Genomic DNA, 20192 nt, shown 5'->3' on the forward strand with positions numbered 1-20192 from the left:
AACCACACAAATGCAAGGCCAGGTCTATGGGCTTTGTGTCTCCACCGACTAAGATGAAACCAGTCAATTTCGTGCTGCGTCGTCGGATTTGCTGCGGTCACCGATTCCCTGGACCGGAAACGTTTGGGATTTGCGTCCAGAAATTAGTACTAGTACTATACTAGTGTCTGTTTGCCCAACTCTTAAGAATGCCAGAACTGCCCATCAAAATGCTGGAGGGAGCCTGACCACTGAATCAACTGGTACCGTCCGGCCCGGAAGGCAACCTCGGAAGCGGCAAGAGCACAACAGCCTGTCATGAGATGGGCTCAACGGTGGAAGAGTATAGGTGGCTTTCGTAAGGCTCTTGCGCATGTTTATTGTACCTGTTGTGTTCATTGTAAAGGAGTATAGTGCGGTCCTGAAACTTCGCACTGCGTATAAGAATGAGGAAGACAGAGCTTGAGCTTGAGCCTGATGCTGGGCGTCAACATACTAGTACTTACTAGCAGCGGAGCCAATCTAGAGAGATCTCACAGACCGGGCCGAAACGTCTGAGGCGGTGGTTTCTTCAAGGAACTGTGCAATGGAAGCTTCCATTGCAACAAGCATTTCTTTCTGTGGTAGTGCATGTTGTGGCGTTTACATTTTGAACGTCTGCTTTTGACCTCTAAGAAAAGCCGCAGTTGGAACAGAATTCATATTGTGTTCTAAGCCAATAATGCCATCAGCTCCCTTGTGTCATTGCACTGATCAAGCTTTGCAATAGTCGCAGCAATCTGTTCACTCTTTTGTTCTCCATTAGCTACGCTCTCATTTCGAAATGAGGCTGCAGCACGTTGACTTAGACCCCAGACTGGTGTTCCTGAACGGGGGAGTTAGTTGAGCCAGCACATTCAAAAGTTGTAGGGGTTGGACGGTGTAGGGGTCGGCGGATGTCTTTCATCCTGCGCCGCGATGTGTTCCTCTGTCAGGGAATGCCTGCACACCACCTTCCTAAGGCACTTCTGATTATTCCCGTGACAGCAAGCTGTTCATGGGAGGTGGTTAGGAGAAGAGGAAGAGAGTGTGCGATTACTCAGGATGGACAGCGTTAAGCGCCAAACAATGGACACCTTGCCTAGCTTGTGCGGCCCAGATCCGTGCCGCTGCGTGAGCTACCAGTGAGTTAGGTGCCTACTAGGCACCACCAACCCTAGCACGCCCTAGGTACTAGTTAGTATAGTACTCGGGACTCGGTAACGGGTGAAGTTTGTTGATCATAATTCACCAGAATATTTCATGCTCTGATCTAGCAATATTTGAATGTTACTACAAAACTTGGAGCTTGTGTCTGCCGCTGTAGAAGGGAAAGAGGTTGCAGCAACACTGTCGTCATTCCAGTTCTAAGTACGATTAGGCTCCGTCCGTTGGTTTCTTCTCTGCCTTTAGCTTACTCGTAGACTACGGCTAGTTAGTGCCGTGGAGCAGTGGCTAATTTGGCGTATGGTCGGTGTAGTAATGGAGAGATATGCCCAGGCATCAAGGCGCAGCACAGAGCTTAAACTCAACCTCTTCAATATGATCAGTGCAGCATCGTACGAGGTACGATCGCAAGCATTGGGATGAGACAAGTACCTAGGTACTTAGTGTTTCTACCTAGGTATTGGCGGCACATACATCGTCTAAGAGGCTGTTCAGAGGATTCCATGCCAAGGCATTGCGACGGGTGGCTTTACGGGCATAGTGGCAAGGCACTCCCCGTATGATAATTCACTCCACATTAGAGGGAGCTCCTGGTGGGCTATCATTCATCGACGCTACGATTATTCTATTCTGGGAATGTTGTAGTGGGCAAAGAGCGTGTTTCATCTGGCAGTTGAGCCCCTTCTTACTCGAATCAAGCGAGAAGATGAGGATACGGCGGCAGGCTTGCCCGGAGATGGCTCACCAATTGGCTGGGGATTTAGCTCGTGGTCGATAGCGATGATCTTGCGCCAGTCCTAGCTATCGACTTTTTATGCCTTTCCATTGGAATTGTCTGGTACAAAGGTTTCACATCCAGCAAGTTCAGAATGCATGATCTTGAATAATCGTTCGCAGAAGCATTGGTGACAGTGGCGCTCAATCCCCGCACCAACACGAACCACAGCACGAAGCTGAAAATGAGGGCAAAGGGTGATGGTTTGACCTCAACCTGACCGATCAAAATGATCAAATAGCACACGACCCACGTCCTGGAGCTTCGTCTGATTGATTCCTGAGCCATACCGAAGTCTAACCCAAAGCTAATGATATGATCAAAATATGCCAAATGAAATCCTGAGTCAGACTGGCGTAAAGGCGTCAGATGACGACCTGGCGAAACTCCGGAGCACTCGTAGGTTCTCCCAAACCCGCAATGGAGTGTGAAGTCTACTAAGATCTGGGACAGCCATCACCCGAGCAGCAGTCGGTGTCTGCAGCAATGTCCAACAACTGACCGATTCACTCCTGTATCACACATCCATGGCACGATTCCTCCAGGCGAAGCGCTCCGGAGTGTGCTCTGCTGAGCTGGTCTGGAGCGACGACGGGTGCTCGCTGTCACCAGACCATCCGCTTGGATTCAAGTTCCACAACAGCTGTCGCCGCCACGATTTTGGGTACCGTAACTACAAACATCAAGGGCGGCTGAACAGTGGAAATCGCGAGATGATCGACGACAACTTTCTGCGGGATATGTCCATGGAGTGCGCCAAGTTCCAGGGCGACGACATCAAGCATGCCACCTGCATGGGCTTGGCGCAGACGTATCATTTCTTCGTGCGCACTCTCGGTGGCATCCACAGCAGAACCCACATGCCCGCCGTGCCAACTCTCAGTAGACCCGAGCAGACTGAAGACTGTGATTGTCTGCATGCTGAATAGGGTGGACGGCTCGGCAGCGGAGCGTGAGCCGCGCATTCAATGGAATTTCGATCATAATGTGGGATGCGAGGACACGGAGTCCTTCAATTAAATTTTGTGGAGGACCAGATCTCGGAGAGTTGTCATCGATAGCCTTTTAATCTTAGACTCATTAGGCGGCATCTCATTTGAATGGTAATCCACCAATCATGTATCACATTTCTCAGCATGATATGCGCTTACGGCTTATACGTGGCATAGGCTTGATAGATCTTCGAGTAGATCAGATGCGATGTGACCTTCGTCCGTCTAGTTAGGGTATGTTACTATTAGCAGGTGGTGGTTATACTTATATAATTCCTGAGCATTTTCTGTCACAATCGACCATCAGATGTGGAAAACAGGACTTCCCAGCCGCTCGTCTGACGGCGGTGCAAATTTCTACTAGTATTTAAACCCAGAAATCCTCGAAATATCAGCGAGACATAAGTATAAGGGGACGATAACTTAAGCGACAAGAAGAAAATATACTTACCTACGTCCGCTAGACTACTTTTCCCTTTATCGTAAAGCTACTTAAATCTCTTCGTTTCTATACCCTCCCTTCTCTCTGATCCTCCTTAATAGCTATACTTCCTCTTACTTACTAAGTAATAGCTACTAACTATATACGTGTATCCTTAGGTTCAAGATATAATGTATATCCACAGTAGAATAGCGTTACGATTCGAGCGAGTAATCAACTAGAAGTAAATTCGTGTAGCGACATATACAATTTTGATACCACTTCGTTGCGTACAGGCAGGCTAGAAACTCTCCAGTGCCGAGACTTTTGCCAGACCTACAACAATAACCATTACTTGGATTAGGGCTCTCGTCTTCCATTTCTGTTTATAGTCTGGGGCTTTAGATACTCCGTTGTCTCATGGCCACATGCTCGTCAGGTGTCGATCCTTCTAATTCATGCTCTCTCTGTCCGCTACCATCGTCAGGCGTATCCCGAGCAGGTGATGCTCTTGTTTGCACCACTGTGGCCGCGGGCTGTAAGTTCCCATCCTTGATCGCTTCAGGCTGACCATACAGCGGCGATCGGGGATCATTCCCCTCCAGTTTGGCTGCACCATGGGCCTTCTTGGCTCGCCGGTGCCTTCTCAAGACCCACAGGGCTACGAATACAACAAATACACCGAATACGCCACCGACAACACCTCCAGCGATGGCTGCCACCGGCAATGGGGGCGGATGCGGATCCGGTGGTTGTTTGCATTCAAATGCTTCCCTCAGTCTGTCGTCCGCCCAAGGATAAAACGGTTCCTGACCTGTTGCTGCTCGCTGAACGTCATCAGGCGTTTGATACGTCGTTTCTGGCTGGTAGGTATCGGTCCAGGTCAAGCTATCCCCGATTCTCAGTACTTTGATATACTGATCATCAATGGATGTCTCCCGTAGCACGGTCTGTCCAGTTGGGTAACCCCCTACGATGAGCAACTGGTCTCCCACCGCATGACAGGTATGGCTCCGAAGCTCGTTCAACTCGGGGAAAAGCGGCACCACCCGTTTCCAAGTAAAGCTCGGCATAGACAATACGTAGATGGCTGTAGTGGCGGTCTCATCTTCAGTTGGACGCTGCCCGCCATGCACCCAAAGATCCCACGTGCAGTTTAGTTCGTTGTGGAATAGGGCTGCACAGAAACGAGTCCGTGGCTCCGGCAGCTCTTCTTCAAAATACGACGTTTCTTGAGTAATCCATCTTTCTTGTTGCAGGTCGTAGAGAGGAATCGTTTTCCATGATACGTTTGTCACAGGGGGCACAATATCCTCGCGACTGCCACCGTCACCATCGGGATCCACCCATGATTCGTAGGCAGGTGCAGCAAGAGACATCAGAGATAGTAGATAGCCAGCACCAGAGCCGATGGGAAGGTGAAGAAGCTTGCCGTGATAGTAGCCATAGTCTCCACTGTCTGACCACGAACCCGAGTAATTCGAGGATGAAATCTCTCTTCTGGTTTCGTCGAAGATAAGCATCTGTGAGGTGGTCTCAAATCTGTCGATTGGGGTTGTTCTGGATGTACGTGGTGTTGATGCCCCGCTGCATCATGAACAAGTCAGTAAGTTGTTAACCAGGAGATTTCGACAGAAACATGGTTTTGGTCGTTCAAGTGTGGTCACTCGTAAATGCCAACCACTTACCCAATCCAGAAGCTCTTACCTATGCCTGGCACTGACACACTAGCGCCAGCGAAGGTACGATTTACATTTTCATGTCCAGCGACGCCATTCGTGACATCGAGCCATCCATTCGGTTTCTGAAGGTGATTTGTAAGGTCTAGCTCCCACAGTTGCCATTCCGGGATATCGGGTTTATCGACATGATACAAGCTCTCATTCCAGCCAGCAGCATTATAGAAATGGCCACCCTGGTACCAAAGCTTCTTTTGATCCGCTGAGATAAACAGGCCGCCATGGTTCGTGATCTGGAACTTGGCTTTCCCATCGTTAGGCTTTTGGAACTGCCAGGCTGGCTGTAAATTCGTAGTTTTGATGTCTTTTGAAAGATCGAACGCAACTGTGTACCGGTCTTGATACGTTGATCTACATCAGCACCTCATTTGCTTGTGTAACGAAAACATCGCTGCAGGGACGACGTACTCAAGTCTAGTACCTCCAGCACCTCTCCATTTTTTCCCTCCACTTCAAACTTACCAAACCCTCCATCAATGACAAGAAGGTGGCGATCTGAGCTTTCCAGGACAACGCTCTGATGGGCTAGTAGCCTCAACCGACTTCCTCGCGAAAAACTATAAGTCTGCTCTGCGGGCGCGAGATCGCCCGCTGATATGACTTGCTGGCCAAAGGTTATGGAAAGGAAGACTGTGAGTGCAATTGCTAAGGAGAGTAAGGCTTGACAGAACCGGTATTGATGCATCTTCAAACTGAATGACTCCCTTTCAACGCACGGAGAAAGGTCAAAGGTAGTGTAAAAGTGTCTCTCCAGGAGAATAGTAATAAGTCGTATGGCAAAACATACTTAGTATTCATGTCAATAGCTGAGCGAGAGTGTGAGCTGTCACTCGAAAGACTGCGCATCAAGAAGGCTCGGTACAGCCAGCATATGAGGCTTAGTACCTGGACCAGGCGTCGTAGAAGGCAAACAGTAGGCTCGTATGCCGAATGAAGACCATCGGAACATGGCTGTTGACACGCCGTCCGCCCGCCAATGCAGCCACAAGGGGCCTAAGGTAGCCATATGAAGCAATGTTGGCACAAACACGAGATGCCAAGGAGAAGTAACACAGCTGGCCGGACGGTGAAAACTGAGGTGTGTTGCCGCACATCGGTTGCATCTTGGGACTGCACCAAGGCTGATACTCTGAGCACCCAAAGGAATGTCGGATCCTTTCATGTCTGATCGGGGCACTGGTGATTGAAGGAATAGGGTCTGATAGACCGTCAAAGCGTGCCCATCAGCTATCTCCAAAGGTACCAGAACACAGGCAAAAGCGATGGTCAACTAATCTGGGCAGCCTTGATATTCACCATCTACTTCGTACCCACCCATCCTGCCACGAAATCCAAGCAACAGATATTACCGAGGCCGGTCTTGGCGATCCAACCGAAAGGAGCTTCCCCTCTCAAATGCCCAGCCTCTCTGAGCGTGGCTGCTTGGAAGTAGTGGGGTGCCGATCGTGGTCATGAACAGGCCTGTGATTTAAATGTCTGTGGAGAGCGTTATGAAGATTGAAATCTTAAATCAGGCGCGGTGTCCACGTTTCAATCGGTTCTCACGTACTGGCGCCTTATAAAGTTCCCTGAGTTTTTTTGGCGTAATCAGGATAGTCGGTTTACCGTTCCGATGTTCGGTTTGTCCCGCTCAACACGTGTTTAGGGTTACCTGCTGAGGCCGGGTAGTCAAGCGCGCATGCTTGCTAACTAAATAGTTAGCTGCGAACCTGGCAGCTAGATCACCAGACACAGGCTATGGCCGCCCGCCCGCCCGAGGGGCCCACCAACAAATGGCCTGAGGGGCTCCTCCCGAGCTTCCATCAGTTAGATAGGCGCCAACAGGTACTCCAGTCCTTGCGAGTTCGTCCTTTCATCCCCTACGACTGGTGCGATTAAATCTCAGTCTAGCTACAGACTGATTGCATACATTACTACGATGAAGCTCCAGACTCCAACACCTCTCGCCAAATCTCATGGACTTTTCAGTCATAGATCTCGATCCAGACATCCTCAAACCATCCCTGGAACTCTGCCTCTTCAAGACAATCCTTGAGGAGCTCCGCTGTTTGCCTTGGAGGACATTTCCAAACCCCACAGCCGATTGCCGCCAATAACAATACACTCTTCTCTTGTCCCGCCGCCATACGTAGAATCGTTCTGAATCGTTCTTTGAGCCTATGGACATCCTCGTCGAGCTTCAATTGCATATCCTGGTCACCTCTGAACTGGCGTGCTGGTGCCAGAGGAGGACAGGCCAAGGCTGCAACACTGATAACGCTCACAGTTGATCAGTCCTTCCGCTCAAGGACGCAGCAGTTTTTCGCCAACTCATCCCGAAAGTTGACCACGTTGGGGTGGAATATGCCTGCACATTCTCCTGGATTTCCGTCTCTGTCAACTGTCGTGCGCCAAGGATAGGTGCCACTCCATTTATCAAGGGTTGGCCAAAGTGTGGAAGAATAGCAAAGTGCATCCTCATGAGTCGTCCCAGACCGATGCCGCCAGCCTCCAGCAAGTTCAGTGTCAGAAGCGCAGTTCAGCACAGCCATGTTGCCAGTGTAGTCGGGCCGGGACTTGAGAAGCTCTCGAGCCAGACAGAAAGTATCACCATAGCGAACCTTGATCTCGGGTGACAGGTGTCCGTGGTTGACGCTCATATCAAGCTCTTTGAGCTGTGATGAGAAGAAACTCGACTCTGGCTGTTCGGGGACCCCAAGGTTTTGAGGACGCCAGGAATCCCTAGACAGTGTTTCATCCGCAATCTCCTTTCGCTTTACCTTTGCAGGCGGCTCTCCGAAAGAAGCACGGCCTTGATAGCGCTCTGATGGTAAATGGTCGTAAGCTCGGGGTCTGTCGTTGCGAGGCATTCCGAGTACTTTGCCCAAGCGCCAGGATCGGTAGTATTGCGGGATTACTCATTGAACACTGTGGTCGGTTCTGTAAATGTAGTTACTAAGGGAACTTCGCAGCTAGGAGATGATAAACATGGAAACTTTTAATGTGACGCAGAGCGCGTTTACCCTTTTTGCTCGGTACCCGGTGACTCCCTTGTCTTCGAGTTTAGACTTTGGGAGAGTCTCTGTGGGTTCGCAGCCACCCATTCAGGCTGCTCTCCGATGCTAATTCAGATTAATATCAGACTATCAATGACGAAGAGACCATTTAAGTACTTAGGTACCTAATTCGGTACCTAGGTACTGCTGTTCCCAAAGCGTTCATGATCACGAGGAAGCCTCAGCATGTGATTTTAGCTGTTTTACTGGCTTGGCACACTGGTGCCCCTCACGTTTACGGCTGTCTATGGCACAAAAGCAGCCTCACTCCTACATAGTTGTACCTAGACAACTCATGCCGCCGTACCTTCAACCCAAGCAATCCTCTTCTCCGCCTAGGATTCACATCTAGAGGGTTTCAGCCTCACGCATTCTGCTCGTCCGCGATGAAGTTTCCTGTTTCTACCATCCTCAATTCGGGCTTGTCGATAGTCTATCAGCCTGATATCGGAGAACCAATCGCTGAGTAGGTCTACGGCCCTATCTGATCTCGTCTGGTTGTGATAGAGTTTGATGAGACTAACTTCTTTACGGTATAATCTTCGTTCACGCTTTGCAAGGCGACCCCTACAAGACCTGGGCAACCACGGAGCACGGGAGCCAGAAACAAAAACGTGGTGGGGAGGCCCAGCGCCTTGAAGCTCGTCGGTCAATTTGTTCCCTCCCACCGGGAACATGGGCAACTAACGCCTGACCTCTGCTTTGCCCCGGCAGAAGACAACAGTCAGAAAGCAAGTTCTTTTCGTCGGCTGATCCCACGACGTCGTAAGCCACGATCAAGCACTGATCCTGTCTTGAGCGATGAAAGAAACCAATCTGGGAGTGATACTGTGCCAGCTTCTCGCTTATCAACCGTCTTTTGGCCTGTAGATTTCCTCTCGGATGACTCCCTGAGGCTCGAATCTTGACCCTTGGTTATGATACCAAGATGTCTGGACCTGGGACTGCAGTCAACCAGAATACCATTTATAAACATGCAAGGAACTTTCTTTTCCAGATCGGGAGGAAAATACCGCTCAAACGGCGACTAATATTTGTCGCTCACTCACTCGGGGGGATCTTGGTAAAGGAGGTGAGCTGCACTACATTCTGCAGCTGTATTCAGATTCTCACTATCCCAGATGCTCGCACAGTCAGAAAGGTCAGAGGAGCCTGTCTACAAAAATGTGGTAGAGTCGACTGCACCTATTTTCTTTCTCGGCACTCCACACCGTGGGTCCAAAGACCTGGCAGGGGCTGCAGAGGTAACTCGCAAAGTCCTGGCTGCGTGTGGTATAGATTCCAATCCCAAGATACTTGCTTCGTTAGGTCTGCAGAACTCCGACCTTGAGCGATGCCAGGAATCCTTCTCAAAGACCTGGGGATCGTATGATTTCCGGGTCAAGACGTTTCAAGAGACCTTGGCAATGACTGGTATCAATTTGGGTCTGCTGAATGAACTGGTAGTTCTGAATTCTTGGACTGGTCTATACTGCTGTGGTGGAGACTGGGCTCTCGTGTACTAATATCCCCTTAGCTTGTTCCGGACTACTCTTCAGAGCTCGGTGACGCTCGAGAAAACGCAGAAACTTTAGATGCAAATCGTTCAAATCTCTGTCGTTTCACTCACCGTGGTGATCCAAACTACGCCAAAGTCGGAGGTGAACTTCTGATATTGTACAACCCGCTGATTGCGCAGGCCACAATATTGCAGAACTCCTCGGCGCTGTCAAGCCATGATGCCCTTGGTTCGTGGAGCAACTCCAAGGTCACCAGGAACTTTGTCTCTGAGCCTACTTAGCAACGGAGCACACCCCTCTGGAAACGACAAAACAGGGGAAAGGTGGGTTATCTACACACCATCTCGTTCGAATCCCTGGATCTAAATCCTGAAGTTAGATTGTCTTTTGTCTCTCCAATACCCAGGTATTGATGTTCGCTATCACTCGATTACAAGACGCTTGGAGGAAACTTGCTCTTGGCTTTTTGACTTACCGACATACAAAAGATGGTGGGACCTTCAAGACTTGGAAAGTCATCGCGGCCTTCTTTGGATCAAGGGAAACCCTGGCACAGGCAAGTCTACCGTGATTAAAAGCGCTTTTCGACTCGCAAAACTGCAAAAAACCACCAAGACACTGCGTGTCGCGGGATTCTTCTTTCACGCCAGTGGAAAGCAGTCCCAACAAACACCCCTGACTCTATTTCGATCACTGCTATATCAACTGCTCCCTCGATTCCCAGAAAGCCTTCAGGATTTCCTAATGCTTTACAAAGAGAAACGTAAAGGCCAAGGCAAGAAAGTAGACTGGCAGGAAGAGGAACTCAAGAACGTTCTCGAAACAATGCTGACAAAACCTCAGGAAGGTGCTACTGTGATTTTTATTGATGCTCTGAACGAATGTGAGCACGGCAACTGGCGGGAGCTGGCTTACTTTTTTCGGACTGTTACAGATTGCGCCTATGGAAGAGATGTAAGTCTGAACGTGTGCCTTTCTAGCAGAAAATATCCAGCAATTACTCTCCATCAATGCCCCGAAATTGCCGTCGAAGATTGCAACACACACGATATAGAGCTCTATGTGCAACAAAAGCTTGCCGTCGCTGCCGCAGGTGACGAACAGGGCTGGGAAGCACTACAGGCCACAATACTCGAGTGATCCCGTGGAGTGTTTCTCTGGGTTATTCTGGTCATCGAGATGCTACTGGAACATCGTGATAAGGGGCAAGCCAGTCTCCAATTCCTACTGAGGCAACTCCAGCAGGTTCCTCAGCGACTCGAAGAACTCTACACGGAGATTCTTCGAGACATTACCGGCAAAGACGTTCAATCGGCCACTAGACTCTTCCAATGGGTTCTGGTAGCAAGACGGGCGCGTCGTCTGCGTGAATGGTATCATGTGTTGGCCTTCATAAGATCTGAGCCTCCACGTTCCTTACGCGCCTGGCGAGCGTCGGACGGCTTCATAGAGAGTGATCAGCAGCTTGAACAACAGATCAGGAGCATCTCTAAAGGTCTTGTCGAGGTCAGATGGCAAAACGAGATCGCAATTTCAATGCAGCCTGGCGATGAATGGAATTCCATGGGTGCCCGGGCTGGGTCAATGGACAGTGGCAAAGGCGATACTAGGGTGGTCCATTTTATCCACGAGTCCGTTCATGAGTTCTTTCTGAAGGACGGCTTCTCAATTCTAGACTCAAAACTTCAGGTTCATGCACTTGGCTACGCTCACTTATCCGTCTTGGAGACATGCGTGGACTACATATGTCTCGAGGAGTTCTCTCCTTTGATCGAGGGCCGTGTTGAAGCAACTTGCAACGCGTCACAGCTCACAGGAGTTTCATCCTACTTCGGAGAATGGAAAAACCAGCTGGACCCATTACTCCTCGACGAATGTTATTACCAGCCCTATCCTGCCTCGCCATCTAGAACATCTCCATTGCGAGAAAATCGACGAAGGATCTGGCGGAGTAGCATGAGCGTGGCAAGCTTTGGGTCTTCGGCATCGGCATATTCCGGTTTTGGTCAACGTCCATTCTGCGACCATCAGACTGCGATTAACGACGCAATGACTCGCCTCATATTACCGCCCACCAAAGCGCAAAATAATTCCGCAGAGCCTCTGGGTGGTCCCTCTGATATGGAGCTGATGCTTCAAAGATACTTGCGCGACTCCAGCCCCCCAGTCCTCAGCAACGCCATCGATCAAGTCCGGAGTCCCACAGCCGCCACACCGTCTCTGTCCGGGAGAAGCCACACTTTCGAACACTTTCCACACTGCTATTCTATGTGTCGGACATGTTTTTCGCCCATGCGGCTGCGGCTGAAGAAGAAGGTGTTGATGCTAGCCACATCATCAACCGCTTGCGCCAACCAAGCATCTGGAGTCGTTGGGTCGCTTTAAAAGAGGATCTTCCGTCAAATACCTCTTTACTATATCAGACCAGTGAATGCAACTTAGTTTCCTGGATGGAGCACCTTCTGAACAATTGTGAAGATCCGAATATTGAGGGTGGCGAGCACTCTATCCCTCTCATTGCGGCTACGAGTCGAGGACACAGAAAAGCGGTGAAACTCCTCCTAAAGCATGGAGCGGATGTGAACTGCCGTGACCGGATGAAGAGGATTCCGCTTCACCATGTAGGGGCTTCGTCTGATATTGGGCTCTTTCGAATTTTCAAGGACCATTTCGAAGGTCTAGGTGATACTGCCGGCGCAACTACGATGTGGCGAACATTTATCAATGCTAAAGACGTCTTCGGCCAAACCCCGCTACATCTCGCAGTTTGGCAGTCCGACCATGAGACTGTTGATATGCTGTTGAGACATGGCACGGAGATCAATGCGAAGGACAAAAACTGGGACACGCCATTGCATTTTGTATGTGGGAGAACACCGTTGGATAGAGCAATGTGCATACTGCTTTTAACCAACCAGGCAGACATGATGACCAGAAATCGACAACTCCAGACCCCCGGTGAGCTCGCCGAGCTCGATCTATCACTCCTTCTCACGGAACACCTAGACACCTTAGGGAAAGGCGTGCTCCCTGTTCCTGAGATTGAAGAGGATTCGAAATCACCACAAGTACGCATTCCCAAAGGCAAATTGAGTATCAGTATTCTGGGTACAAGAGGACTGTTTGAGTGCCGTCGACCTTGCATTGTTGTGTCGTTCCAGGGAGCCAAAAAGCACAAGGACGTCTGGTCACCAGGAGCTGTGTGGAAATGGCATTTAACTTTGTATGCTCCCCTCCAAGCTCTAATAAAAGACATGGCTGATATTTTTGGGGTTGCAGTGACGTTCACGGAACGGAAAAGGACCTCAATTTGCGGTTCTTTGATATTACGCCCATTGGATCGATAGATATAGAAATTAAAGTGTTAGACTACGAAGGTCATCCGGCTCTTGGGTGGCTCCCACTGATAGCAGGCTGCAAAGGGGCTGGCGAAGTTTTCATCGAGATCAATTTCTCTGAATCGACGGGCGACAGCAATTCAAACTGCTCGGTACGGCTCTGATACCAGATCACGGATCAAGAAAAGGTTCAGATCGGCGCAAATGCCTCAGACAGGCCTTTGATATGAGGAGGACTCGATATTCCCCCTCTATTATAAAAGGAAGGAGCTCTTTAGGCGATTTAAGGACTTGGAAGACATTGCCTGCCAAGGGAAATTGCTTTATCCCTGAGAAAACTCGATCTACAACGTGTTAACGAAGAGCCTGGCTAATTTTGCTCATCAAACACTCCAGGTGCAGAGAATCGTGGAAGGGCTTGGTTATTATTAGAAGCGAATTATGCATGAATAGGCACCAATTTATCAACCTACGAGCAACCAACGTAGATTCGTGCTCAAACCAGTGAAAATAAAGTGGCTTCCAAATGCTTTAGCCAAAAGAAAGTTGCTTGACATGAAGTGACATAACTTAGTCTCTTCACCAGATCCTCTTCCAGACACCTTATATTTGTAGGGACTATAACTTCGCCTTTCCACTTTCAATCCTTGTCCAGCTGTCCAGATCCAGAGGTTTGAATGTCTCACTCTCAAGGTCCAGGTAGTATTGCCTCGTGGCGCCCGACTGGTCCGGAACGCCCCATGCGATGTTCTTCACCACAGCCTTCGCATGTTTGAAGGTATCACCAACATCGACCAGATCACCCCTCACCAATATCAGTCGAGGCACTGCATAACGTGGGACACCCTTGGATCTCAGTTCCTTGAACAAGCGAGTCATGAACACCGTCTCGCTTTGTCCAGCACCTTGCTTCTCCGAGTCGATATCAAGAACGACTAGTGCGGTACCAGCTTGGCCGTCGTATTTGTTGAGTCGTCGACCAACAACGACTGCGTCCTTCACCCCCGGTAGTTCAGAGATGAAGCCTCTGACTTCACCAGCAGACACGTTTTCACCCATCCATCGGTATGTATCACCTATGCGGTCCACAAATTTGACCCAGTTGTCTTTTTCTTGAACGAGAAGATCTCCGCTGCGTTGGAAAACATCGCCCTTCTCGAAAACATTTCTCAGCAATTTCTGCTCGGTAGCTTCCGGGTTTCCATGATAATTGATATATGTGTCCATGTTCTTGATCCTGGCGATGGCCTCTCCAGGCTCGCCCCTATCCGCAATTTGAGCCCATCCTGTTTGTGGGTCTCGAATTGGCTGTTCGGTATCATAATCAAACTTGACAATCCATTGATCCTTTTCCAATACCTTCTTTCTGAGCACACCAAGATAGCCCACTTTCCCGGCACCCGGTCGACCCCGTCGGTGGACATTGTCGAATTTGACCAAGCCTTCAGTCGAGCGGTAAAATTCTCGCACTTCAGGCACATTGAATCGTTTCTGAAAGTCCACCCAGACATCTTTCTGCAAACCATTTCCTGCGGCGACCAGGACGTTGTGCTTTCGATCATACGGTCCAGGGGCTGTGGCGAGCAGAAACCGCATCAATTCACCCACGTAGAGAATTCGAGTAGATCTTGACTCATATGCCTCTTTCCAAAACCCTCTCGCCGAGAACTTTCGTCCGATTGCGTAGCAAGTACTTTGACCGACTGAATAGCATAAGCCAGTGAAAAATGTTGTACCATGAAACAAAGGCATGCAGGAGTAAGTTCGCAGTCCTTTGAGGTATTTCTTGGGGTTTTTGTGATCAACGGAGGTGGTGCAAGCGACCACTGTAATTAGGGCATTCTTGATGCTGCATGCCTTTGGTTTTCCTGTAGTCCCCGAAGTGTAGATCAAAGCTCCTACCGAGGCGACTGATTTTGGTGGTGTGGGTGGAAGTGAAGCAATCCCAGCAGGGTCCAGGAAGGGAAATTCCGAAATATCGTCGCTCGGTAATGGAGTTGGGAGGAAAGAGCCGAGATTCAATCGAACTGTCTTTATGCTACCGTTCAAAGAAGCCGCCGCCGAAGCTGCATATAAAACAATATCTGGAGTTGCGACGATGAGATTCGCCGAAGGAAGTCGAACACAGTGAAGCAATGTTTCGTCGCGAAGGGCATTATTGATCAACGCAGGTGCTGCGCCCAATTTCGTCAATGCGTACACTGTGAAAACCATCTCCGGAGAATTGGCCATGAAAACCGCAACAATGTCGCCATTCTTAACACCCAGTTCGTGAAAACCCAAGGCCAATTCATCGACTTTTTGTTTCATGGCCCGATAGTTCCACGTTCGCCCTTCGAACCAAATGGCATCTGCATTCGGGTCTGCCAATTCTAGCATCCGATAAAGGTGAGGCGACTGAGGACCTAGTTTCGCTAGAAATTGAGGGTACCTTGCTCCGAACGAAGCGTCTAGTCGATATTGGGAGATGTCTTTTGTAATTCCTAGCGAGTGGTTTGCATAGTACAACAGCCCAGCTGCCGCAGCAGTTGATGCAGCGATTGTAGACATCGTGATGAGTGTAGATTAAAAGGCCTGGAAACAATCTGGTCCGCTGGCAGATTCGAAAAGTAAGAGAATTTCTCTCTCGAGAGAAAGACTCGAGATAGGTGAGAAACTAGGCGTAATAGTTCAGAACAACAATAATGCTGAGCAATGGAAGTTCACAATCTATATGGCGTTGATGCCAGCCAGCCCTTCTGGTCAATCTGAGTTTGTGTAGAGAACAGCTAAGCGGTACTCTTCAATCGGTACACGCAACGGGAGATGGAGGGGGACAGGTAGAATTCCAAGTACGGACGTAAAGAGAGAACAGGATTCAGATGCCGTTAAATTATGCTGCCAGTAAAGTTCCTCAAAGAGTAGCTGGGTCTGAGCCAGACAATAGTGACAATGGTGATAAAGTATCGAGGTTAAACTTGGGGATCTCGGTCCGGGGCAAGGCAGGGATCAAGTTCAATTCCACTGGAGCCGCCTAGTCTATTCTTCCGGCGGCAGCCCCGCTATGGTTTCAAGCTTGATGCTGGTGTTTGCTCTAGAGGAAATGTAAACGATAGAAAAATAACTTTATGCATAGCAAGGGGATTCAGGAAGTTTCCAACAGACAGAATAGCTATGAAGGATTCATGAGCAACTTGAACGAGATGTCTAACAGGCGACAACCTCCACCAAATAGTGCCCCCAAGATCAAGGGATCTGTCCTCCACGACTTCACACAATCGAATGCGGAGGTGGGGCTGCTGTTCAACAAAGGAGTGCCAGCTTAAAGAAGCAGACACAGGTACTCGGTGTTTCTGGTTGCCCTTGACTCCCGGAAGCAAAATAAATCCTAGGTACGTATACCTAGGTTAGCTAAGGCCGCAAGGGCGCCTCGACGCAGCCCCCAAGCCAAATGGCAGTTGGGTGGATGGGATGGCCGTGGCAAAATGTGAAAGGGATGACAGTGTTCGGCAGTTGGTTTCGGTTTCAAGTCATCAAGATGCGGGACCCGTTCTTCGTCCACCCTGATGCCGTTCTAGACAAGCCGAGGCATCAAACCCTTACTAACTCAACAAAGATCACTCTTGAAGCTGATCACCAATTGATTATTATCAATATCAAGAAAAAATTATATTGCAGTCGTAGCCTCCCGATTTTATCCCGGTAGTTGATTGATACTAGTATTTCCATCTGAGGCATCTTGCTGAAACGAGAACTTTCAATCACATTCTGTACTCGTTTTCAGCTAAAAAGTCCAACAAGCCAGATATATCTACATAATAAACATCAGACAGCCATGGGTGCTCAACAAAGACTGGATGCCGTCGCTGGCCATCTCAATTCCAGTGCAACGACAACAACCTCGCCAGGCTTGAAGAAGATCTTGGAGAAGAACCCCGACGACATCGTCATCACAGCCTCAGTCCGCACACCTCTCACAAAAGCCCGCAAAGGCGGTCTCAAAGACACTCCCGCAGAAGAGCTCATCGTCCATGTATTAAAAGCGATCAAGGACAAATCCGGAATCGACCCCAATGTGGTTGAAGACGTCTGCGTGGGAAATGTTCTGCAACCGGCCCCGGGCTTCGTCGCCAGAAGTGCCGTTCTAGCCGCCGGATTCCCCATCAGCACGGCGGCCAACATTGCGAGCCGTTTCTGCTCGTCGGGACTGCTGTCGATTCAGACCGTCGCCAGCTCCATCGCCATCGGCGCGATCGACGTCGGCATCGCCGTCGGAGTCGAGAGCATGTCGACCAACGACGACAAACCACCCCCAATGAGCTCCGTGATCACGGAGCATCCAATCGCCAAAGACAACCTCCAACCCATGGGCTGGACGTCGGAAAACGTCGCCCGAGACTTCAACATCCCGCGCGAAACGCAAGACAAGTTCGCCGCCATGTCTCAGAACCGCGCGGAGCGCTCGCAACGGGAAGGCTGGACGGCCGACGAGATCGCGCCCGTGACGACCCAATGGATCGACCCAAAGACGAAGGAGAAGAAGACCATCACCGTCGACAAGGACGACGGCATCCGACCGGGCACCACATATGAAGGGCTCGCAAAAATCCGCTCCGCGTTCCCGCACTGGGGCCCCACCACGACGGGCGGCAACGCCAGCCAAGTGACGGACGGAGCGGCGGCGGTGCTGCTGATGAAGCGGTCGACGGCCCAGAGGCTCGGCCAAAAGATCATCGGCAAGTACGTCAAGAGCACGGTCGTCGGCCTCGAGCCCCGTATCATGGGCATCGGCCCCAGCCTCGCCATCCCCAAGATCCTGGAGAAGACCGGCCTGACCAAGGAGGATGTCGATCTCTTTGAGATCAACGAGGCTTTCGCCAGCATGGTGAGTTTCATTCCACTCGACACCCGTGAAAACCATGCCCTCCACACTTTGAATTCTTCCAAACTAACGCCGAATTTCCTCAATTTCTAGTACGTCTACTGCGTCAACGAGCTCGGCCTGGACATCGAGAAAGTGAACGTTCGAGGCGGCGCCATGTAAGTCCATACCTCAGCTTGCAGCTCCCTTTCGTGTCCTCAATCCCACTCATTCTAACGTATCCTGCGACAGCGCCATCGGCCACCCTCTAGGTTGCACAGGCACACGACAGGTCGTGACGGCCCTCTCGGAGCTGAAGCGGCGGAACGCCAAAGTCGTCGTCACGTCCATGTGTGTAGGGACCGGAATGGGCATGGCGGGCGTGTTTGTCAACGAGGCTTAAATAATATGAAAACCATCGAAAAGAAAACAATCCGACCAATTCTATATATACCATACTGGGATGATTCGAGATGAAAGCATTGCATGTCTGTTTATCTGTCGTGATTTTCTTATGGTACATATTTACTTTGGCCAGTATAATTTTGCAGATTCAGGAACTACCTTTACGTTGATGAAGTCATGTCGCGTGTGAGAGTAAAGAATTTTACCCCTTCAAGTTGCGCTCAGTGATCATCGCATGCAATTTCAAGGTTATACTGGCTCGTGTGGAAGCTGATGGTGAGCGATTTATACGTGCATCCTCGTCAAACACGGAGGGTTTGTGTACGTCGCCGTGTGGGGGCGGAGGAGTTCATTATGTCCGGCGTTTTTCTATGTATCTAGAGGTCCACTGGATAAAAACAATCAGTAGCCCCATCGAAGGAAGACAGAGCGAGAAACCTTTGGCCCTCGATTGTCTAGTCATTCCCCAACTTTCATTCATGGATTCACTCATCCATCGATCATTCATCAAGCATCTCGGTCTTCATATTCGAACGCACCAGAATTTCAACCCGACGACGGCCCTCTCACTGGTCTGGCCAACTAAAGACGCAAGCTACACAAGGATGGCCACATACCACATCCCATCTGCAGAATATGTCCAACGCGGACGGGGGCGTGACGTTGCTCGTCTCAGCTCAACATGAAAACCCAGCCAGCAAAGAGATCGGCCGTGCCTTCCGTTTATCATGAGACAGGCGTCTCTCTCACTTGCCGTTCTTCGCAGCCTGGCCGTTTCCTTTTCCGTCTCCGTTCGCTTCGCCCGCTCCATAGAATTGCTGCTTGTCGACCTGCATCTCATCGTCCGCGACGCCGATGGTTGCGAAATACTGTTGGTCACGAAGGGACATTCCCTCACGTCAGCGAGCACTCAAACAAATAGAATCAAGGAGCGGGTTAAGCACAACTCACAGCCATAGCGCGACGATTCGCTTCGGGATCCATGGGTTTGCCGGCCTCACCCAGCGTTGCCAACAGCTTGAAGTAATTGATGTAGAACGCGGGAGTGTAGGTGTTGAAGAACTTTGCGGGTTCGTCGTACGGGTTCGAGAAGGTGTGGGGTGAGCGGGGCGGGACGGTGATGTAGTCTCCTAGCTTTGCGTCGATGGTATTGCCCTCCAGGCCGTGGAAGCGCAGTGTGCCTTGGGTGATGAGGAAGGTTTCATCGTGCTATGTGTGGTGGACTTAGCTTTGGTTATATTCTCGTGTCGGGAGGTTCGTGCATTGAGGTATGAGGAAGGAAGGAAGGAAGGAAGGAAGGACAACTTACCATCTCATGCCAATGAGGCGGCGGTCTTCAATTATCACAAAACAAACAACGATCAGCATTCGGCTTTCTTCACCGACAAGACCAATACTGTCCCTCTTCGTCCGAAAACACGAGTCTGCCAACGATGGATCACGACTCACCCAGAAGTATGTGGGGGAACAGTAAACTCAGCACTTCCAATGCGATTGTCAGTCCTCGAGCCATCCTCCATGATGCGGATCTGGATGGTGCCGACTTTGAATGTCTCGCCCGTCCCGGCGGGGACGAAGTTGAGAGGCACCGATGGTGTGTCCATGGCTGATCAGTTCTGTATGTGTCGGTTTAGGATGTTGATTATTGTAGGTAAGAACTTGGTAATCGGAGTCCACGACCTCACCTTTCTTGAGTTTGAGCAACAATAATGGTGGAGGGAAATTTCAAGGAGATGTTGAAGATGTTGAAAGCTCGTGATTTTGGCAACGAACCCGGAAGAGAATTAAGGTTGGCGATCAAGCATTTATTTGTTTGTCACTCTCAGATGTTATATTCAAGACGGACAGGCCAGATATTAGTGATTTTCATTGTGAAAGAATGAGATGTTCCAAGAGCTGGATACCCACGGAATATTGGATGTCCGGATGGCCGTCGAGCCAAACTGCTGGAAGTGGTGAAGGCTGAGGAGGGACCCAACTCGCC

At 50.0% G+C, this 20192-nt stretch overlaps 8 protein-coding genes across 8 annotated transcripts; 4 read left to right on the forward strand and 4 right to left on the reverse strand.

The window, feature by feature from the left end:
• Window positions 1-3753: 3753 nt before the first annotated feature.
• On the reverse strand, window positions 3754-5565 carry LTR84_007502 (uncharacterized protein; the record flags this gene model as incomplete). The annotated part of the gene is made up of 3 exons (XM_064851055.1): window positions 3754-4939; window positions 5041-5372; window positions 5554-5565. The coding sequence occupies 3 exons, from the start codon at window positions 5563-5565 to the stop codon at window positions 3754-3756; spliced, it is 1530 nt and encodes a 509-aa protein (XP_064702324.1).
• Window positions 5566-7361: 1796 nt separating this feature from the next.
• Window positions 7362-7940, reverse strand: LTR84_007503 (uncharacterized protein; the record flags this gene model as incomplete). The annotated part of the gene is made up of 1 exon (XM_064851056.1): window positions 7362-7940. One exon carries the CDS (start codon window positions 7938-7940, stop codon window positions 7362-7364), a length of 579 nt encoding a protein of 192 aa, XP_064702325.1.
• A 1307-nt stretch (window positions 7941-9247) lies between these two features.
• LTR84_007504 (uncharacterized protein) lies at window positions 9248-10765 on the forward strand (the record flags this gene model as incomplete). The annotated part of the gene is made up of 3 exons (XM_064851057.1): window positions 9248-9568; window positions 9643-9853; window positions 10182-10765. The coding sequence occupies 3 exons, from the start codon at window positions 9248-9250 to the stop codon at window positions 10763-10765; spliced, it is 1116 nt and encodes a 371-aa protein (XP_064702326.1).
• A 39-nt stretch (window positions 10766-10804) lies between these two features.
• LTR84_007505 (uncharacterized protein) lies at window positions 10805-12010 on the forward strand (the record flags this gene model as incomplete). The annotated part of the gene is made up of 1 exon (XM_064851058.1): window positions 10805-12010. One exon carries the CDS (start codon window positions 10805-10807, stop codon window positions 12008-12010), a length of 1206 nt encoding a protein of 401 aa, XP_064702327.1.
• A 65-nt stretch (window positions 12011-12075) lies between these two features.
• Window positions 12076-12972, forward strand: LTR84_007506 (uncharacterized protein; the record flags this gene model as incomplete). The annotated part of the gene is made up of 2 exons (XM_064851059.1): window positions 12076-12486; window positions 12544-12972. 2 exons carry the CDS (start codon window positions 12076-12078, stop codon window positions 12970-12972), a joined length of 840 nt encoding a protein of 279 aa, XP_064702328.1.
• A 609-nt stretch (window positions 12973-13581) lies between these two features.
• On the reverse strand, window positions 13582-15513 carry LTR84_007507 (uncharacterized protein; the record flags this gene model as incomplete). The annotated part of the gene is made up of 1 exon (XM_064851060.1): window positions 13582-15513. One exon carries the CDS (start codon window positions 15511-15513, stop codon window positions 13582-13584), a length of 1932 nt encoding a protein of 643 aa, XP_064702329.1.
• Window positions 15514-16777: 1264 nt separating this feature from the next.
• LTR84_007508 (uncharacterized protein) lies at window positions 16778-18206 on the forward strand (the record flags this gene model as incomplete). The annotated part of the gene is made up of 3 exons (XM_064851061.1): window positions 16778-17827; window positions 17918-17982; window positions 18056-18206. 3 exons carry the CDS (start codon window positions 16778-16780, stop codon window positions 18204-18206), a joined length of 1266 nt encoding a protein of 421 aa, XP_064702330.1.
• Window positions 18207-18954: 748 nt separating this feature from the next.
• LTR84_007509 (uncharacterized protein) lies at window positions 18955-19812 on the reverse strand (the record flags this gene model as incomplete). Its single annotated transcript, XM_064851062.1, has 4 exons — window positions 18955-19077; window positions 19160-19417; window positions 19518-19542; window positions 19658-19812. 4 exons carry the CDS (start codon window positions 19810-19812, stop codon window positions 18955-18957), a joined length of 561 nt encoding a protein of 186 aa, XP_064702331.1.
• Between the last annotated feature and the right edge of the window lie 380 nt (window positions 19813-20192).

Source organism: Exophiala bonariae (genome assembly GCF_035927105.1).
Source record: "Exophiala bonariae strain CCFEE 5792 chromosome Unknown scaffold_29, whole genome shotgun sequence".
Taxonomy (NCBI): Eukaryota; Fungi; Ascomycota; class Eurotiomycetes; order Chaetothyriales; family Herpotrichiellaceae; genus Exophiala; species Exophiala bonariae.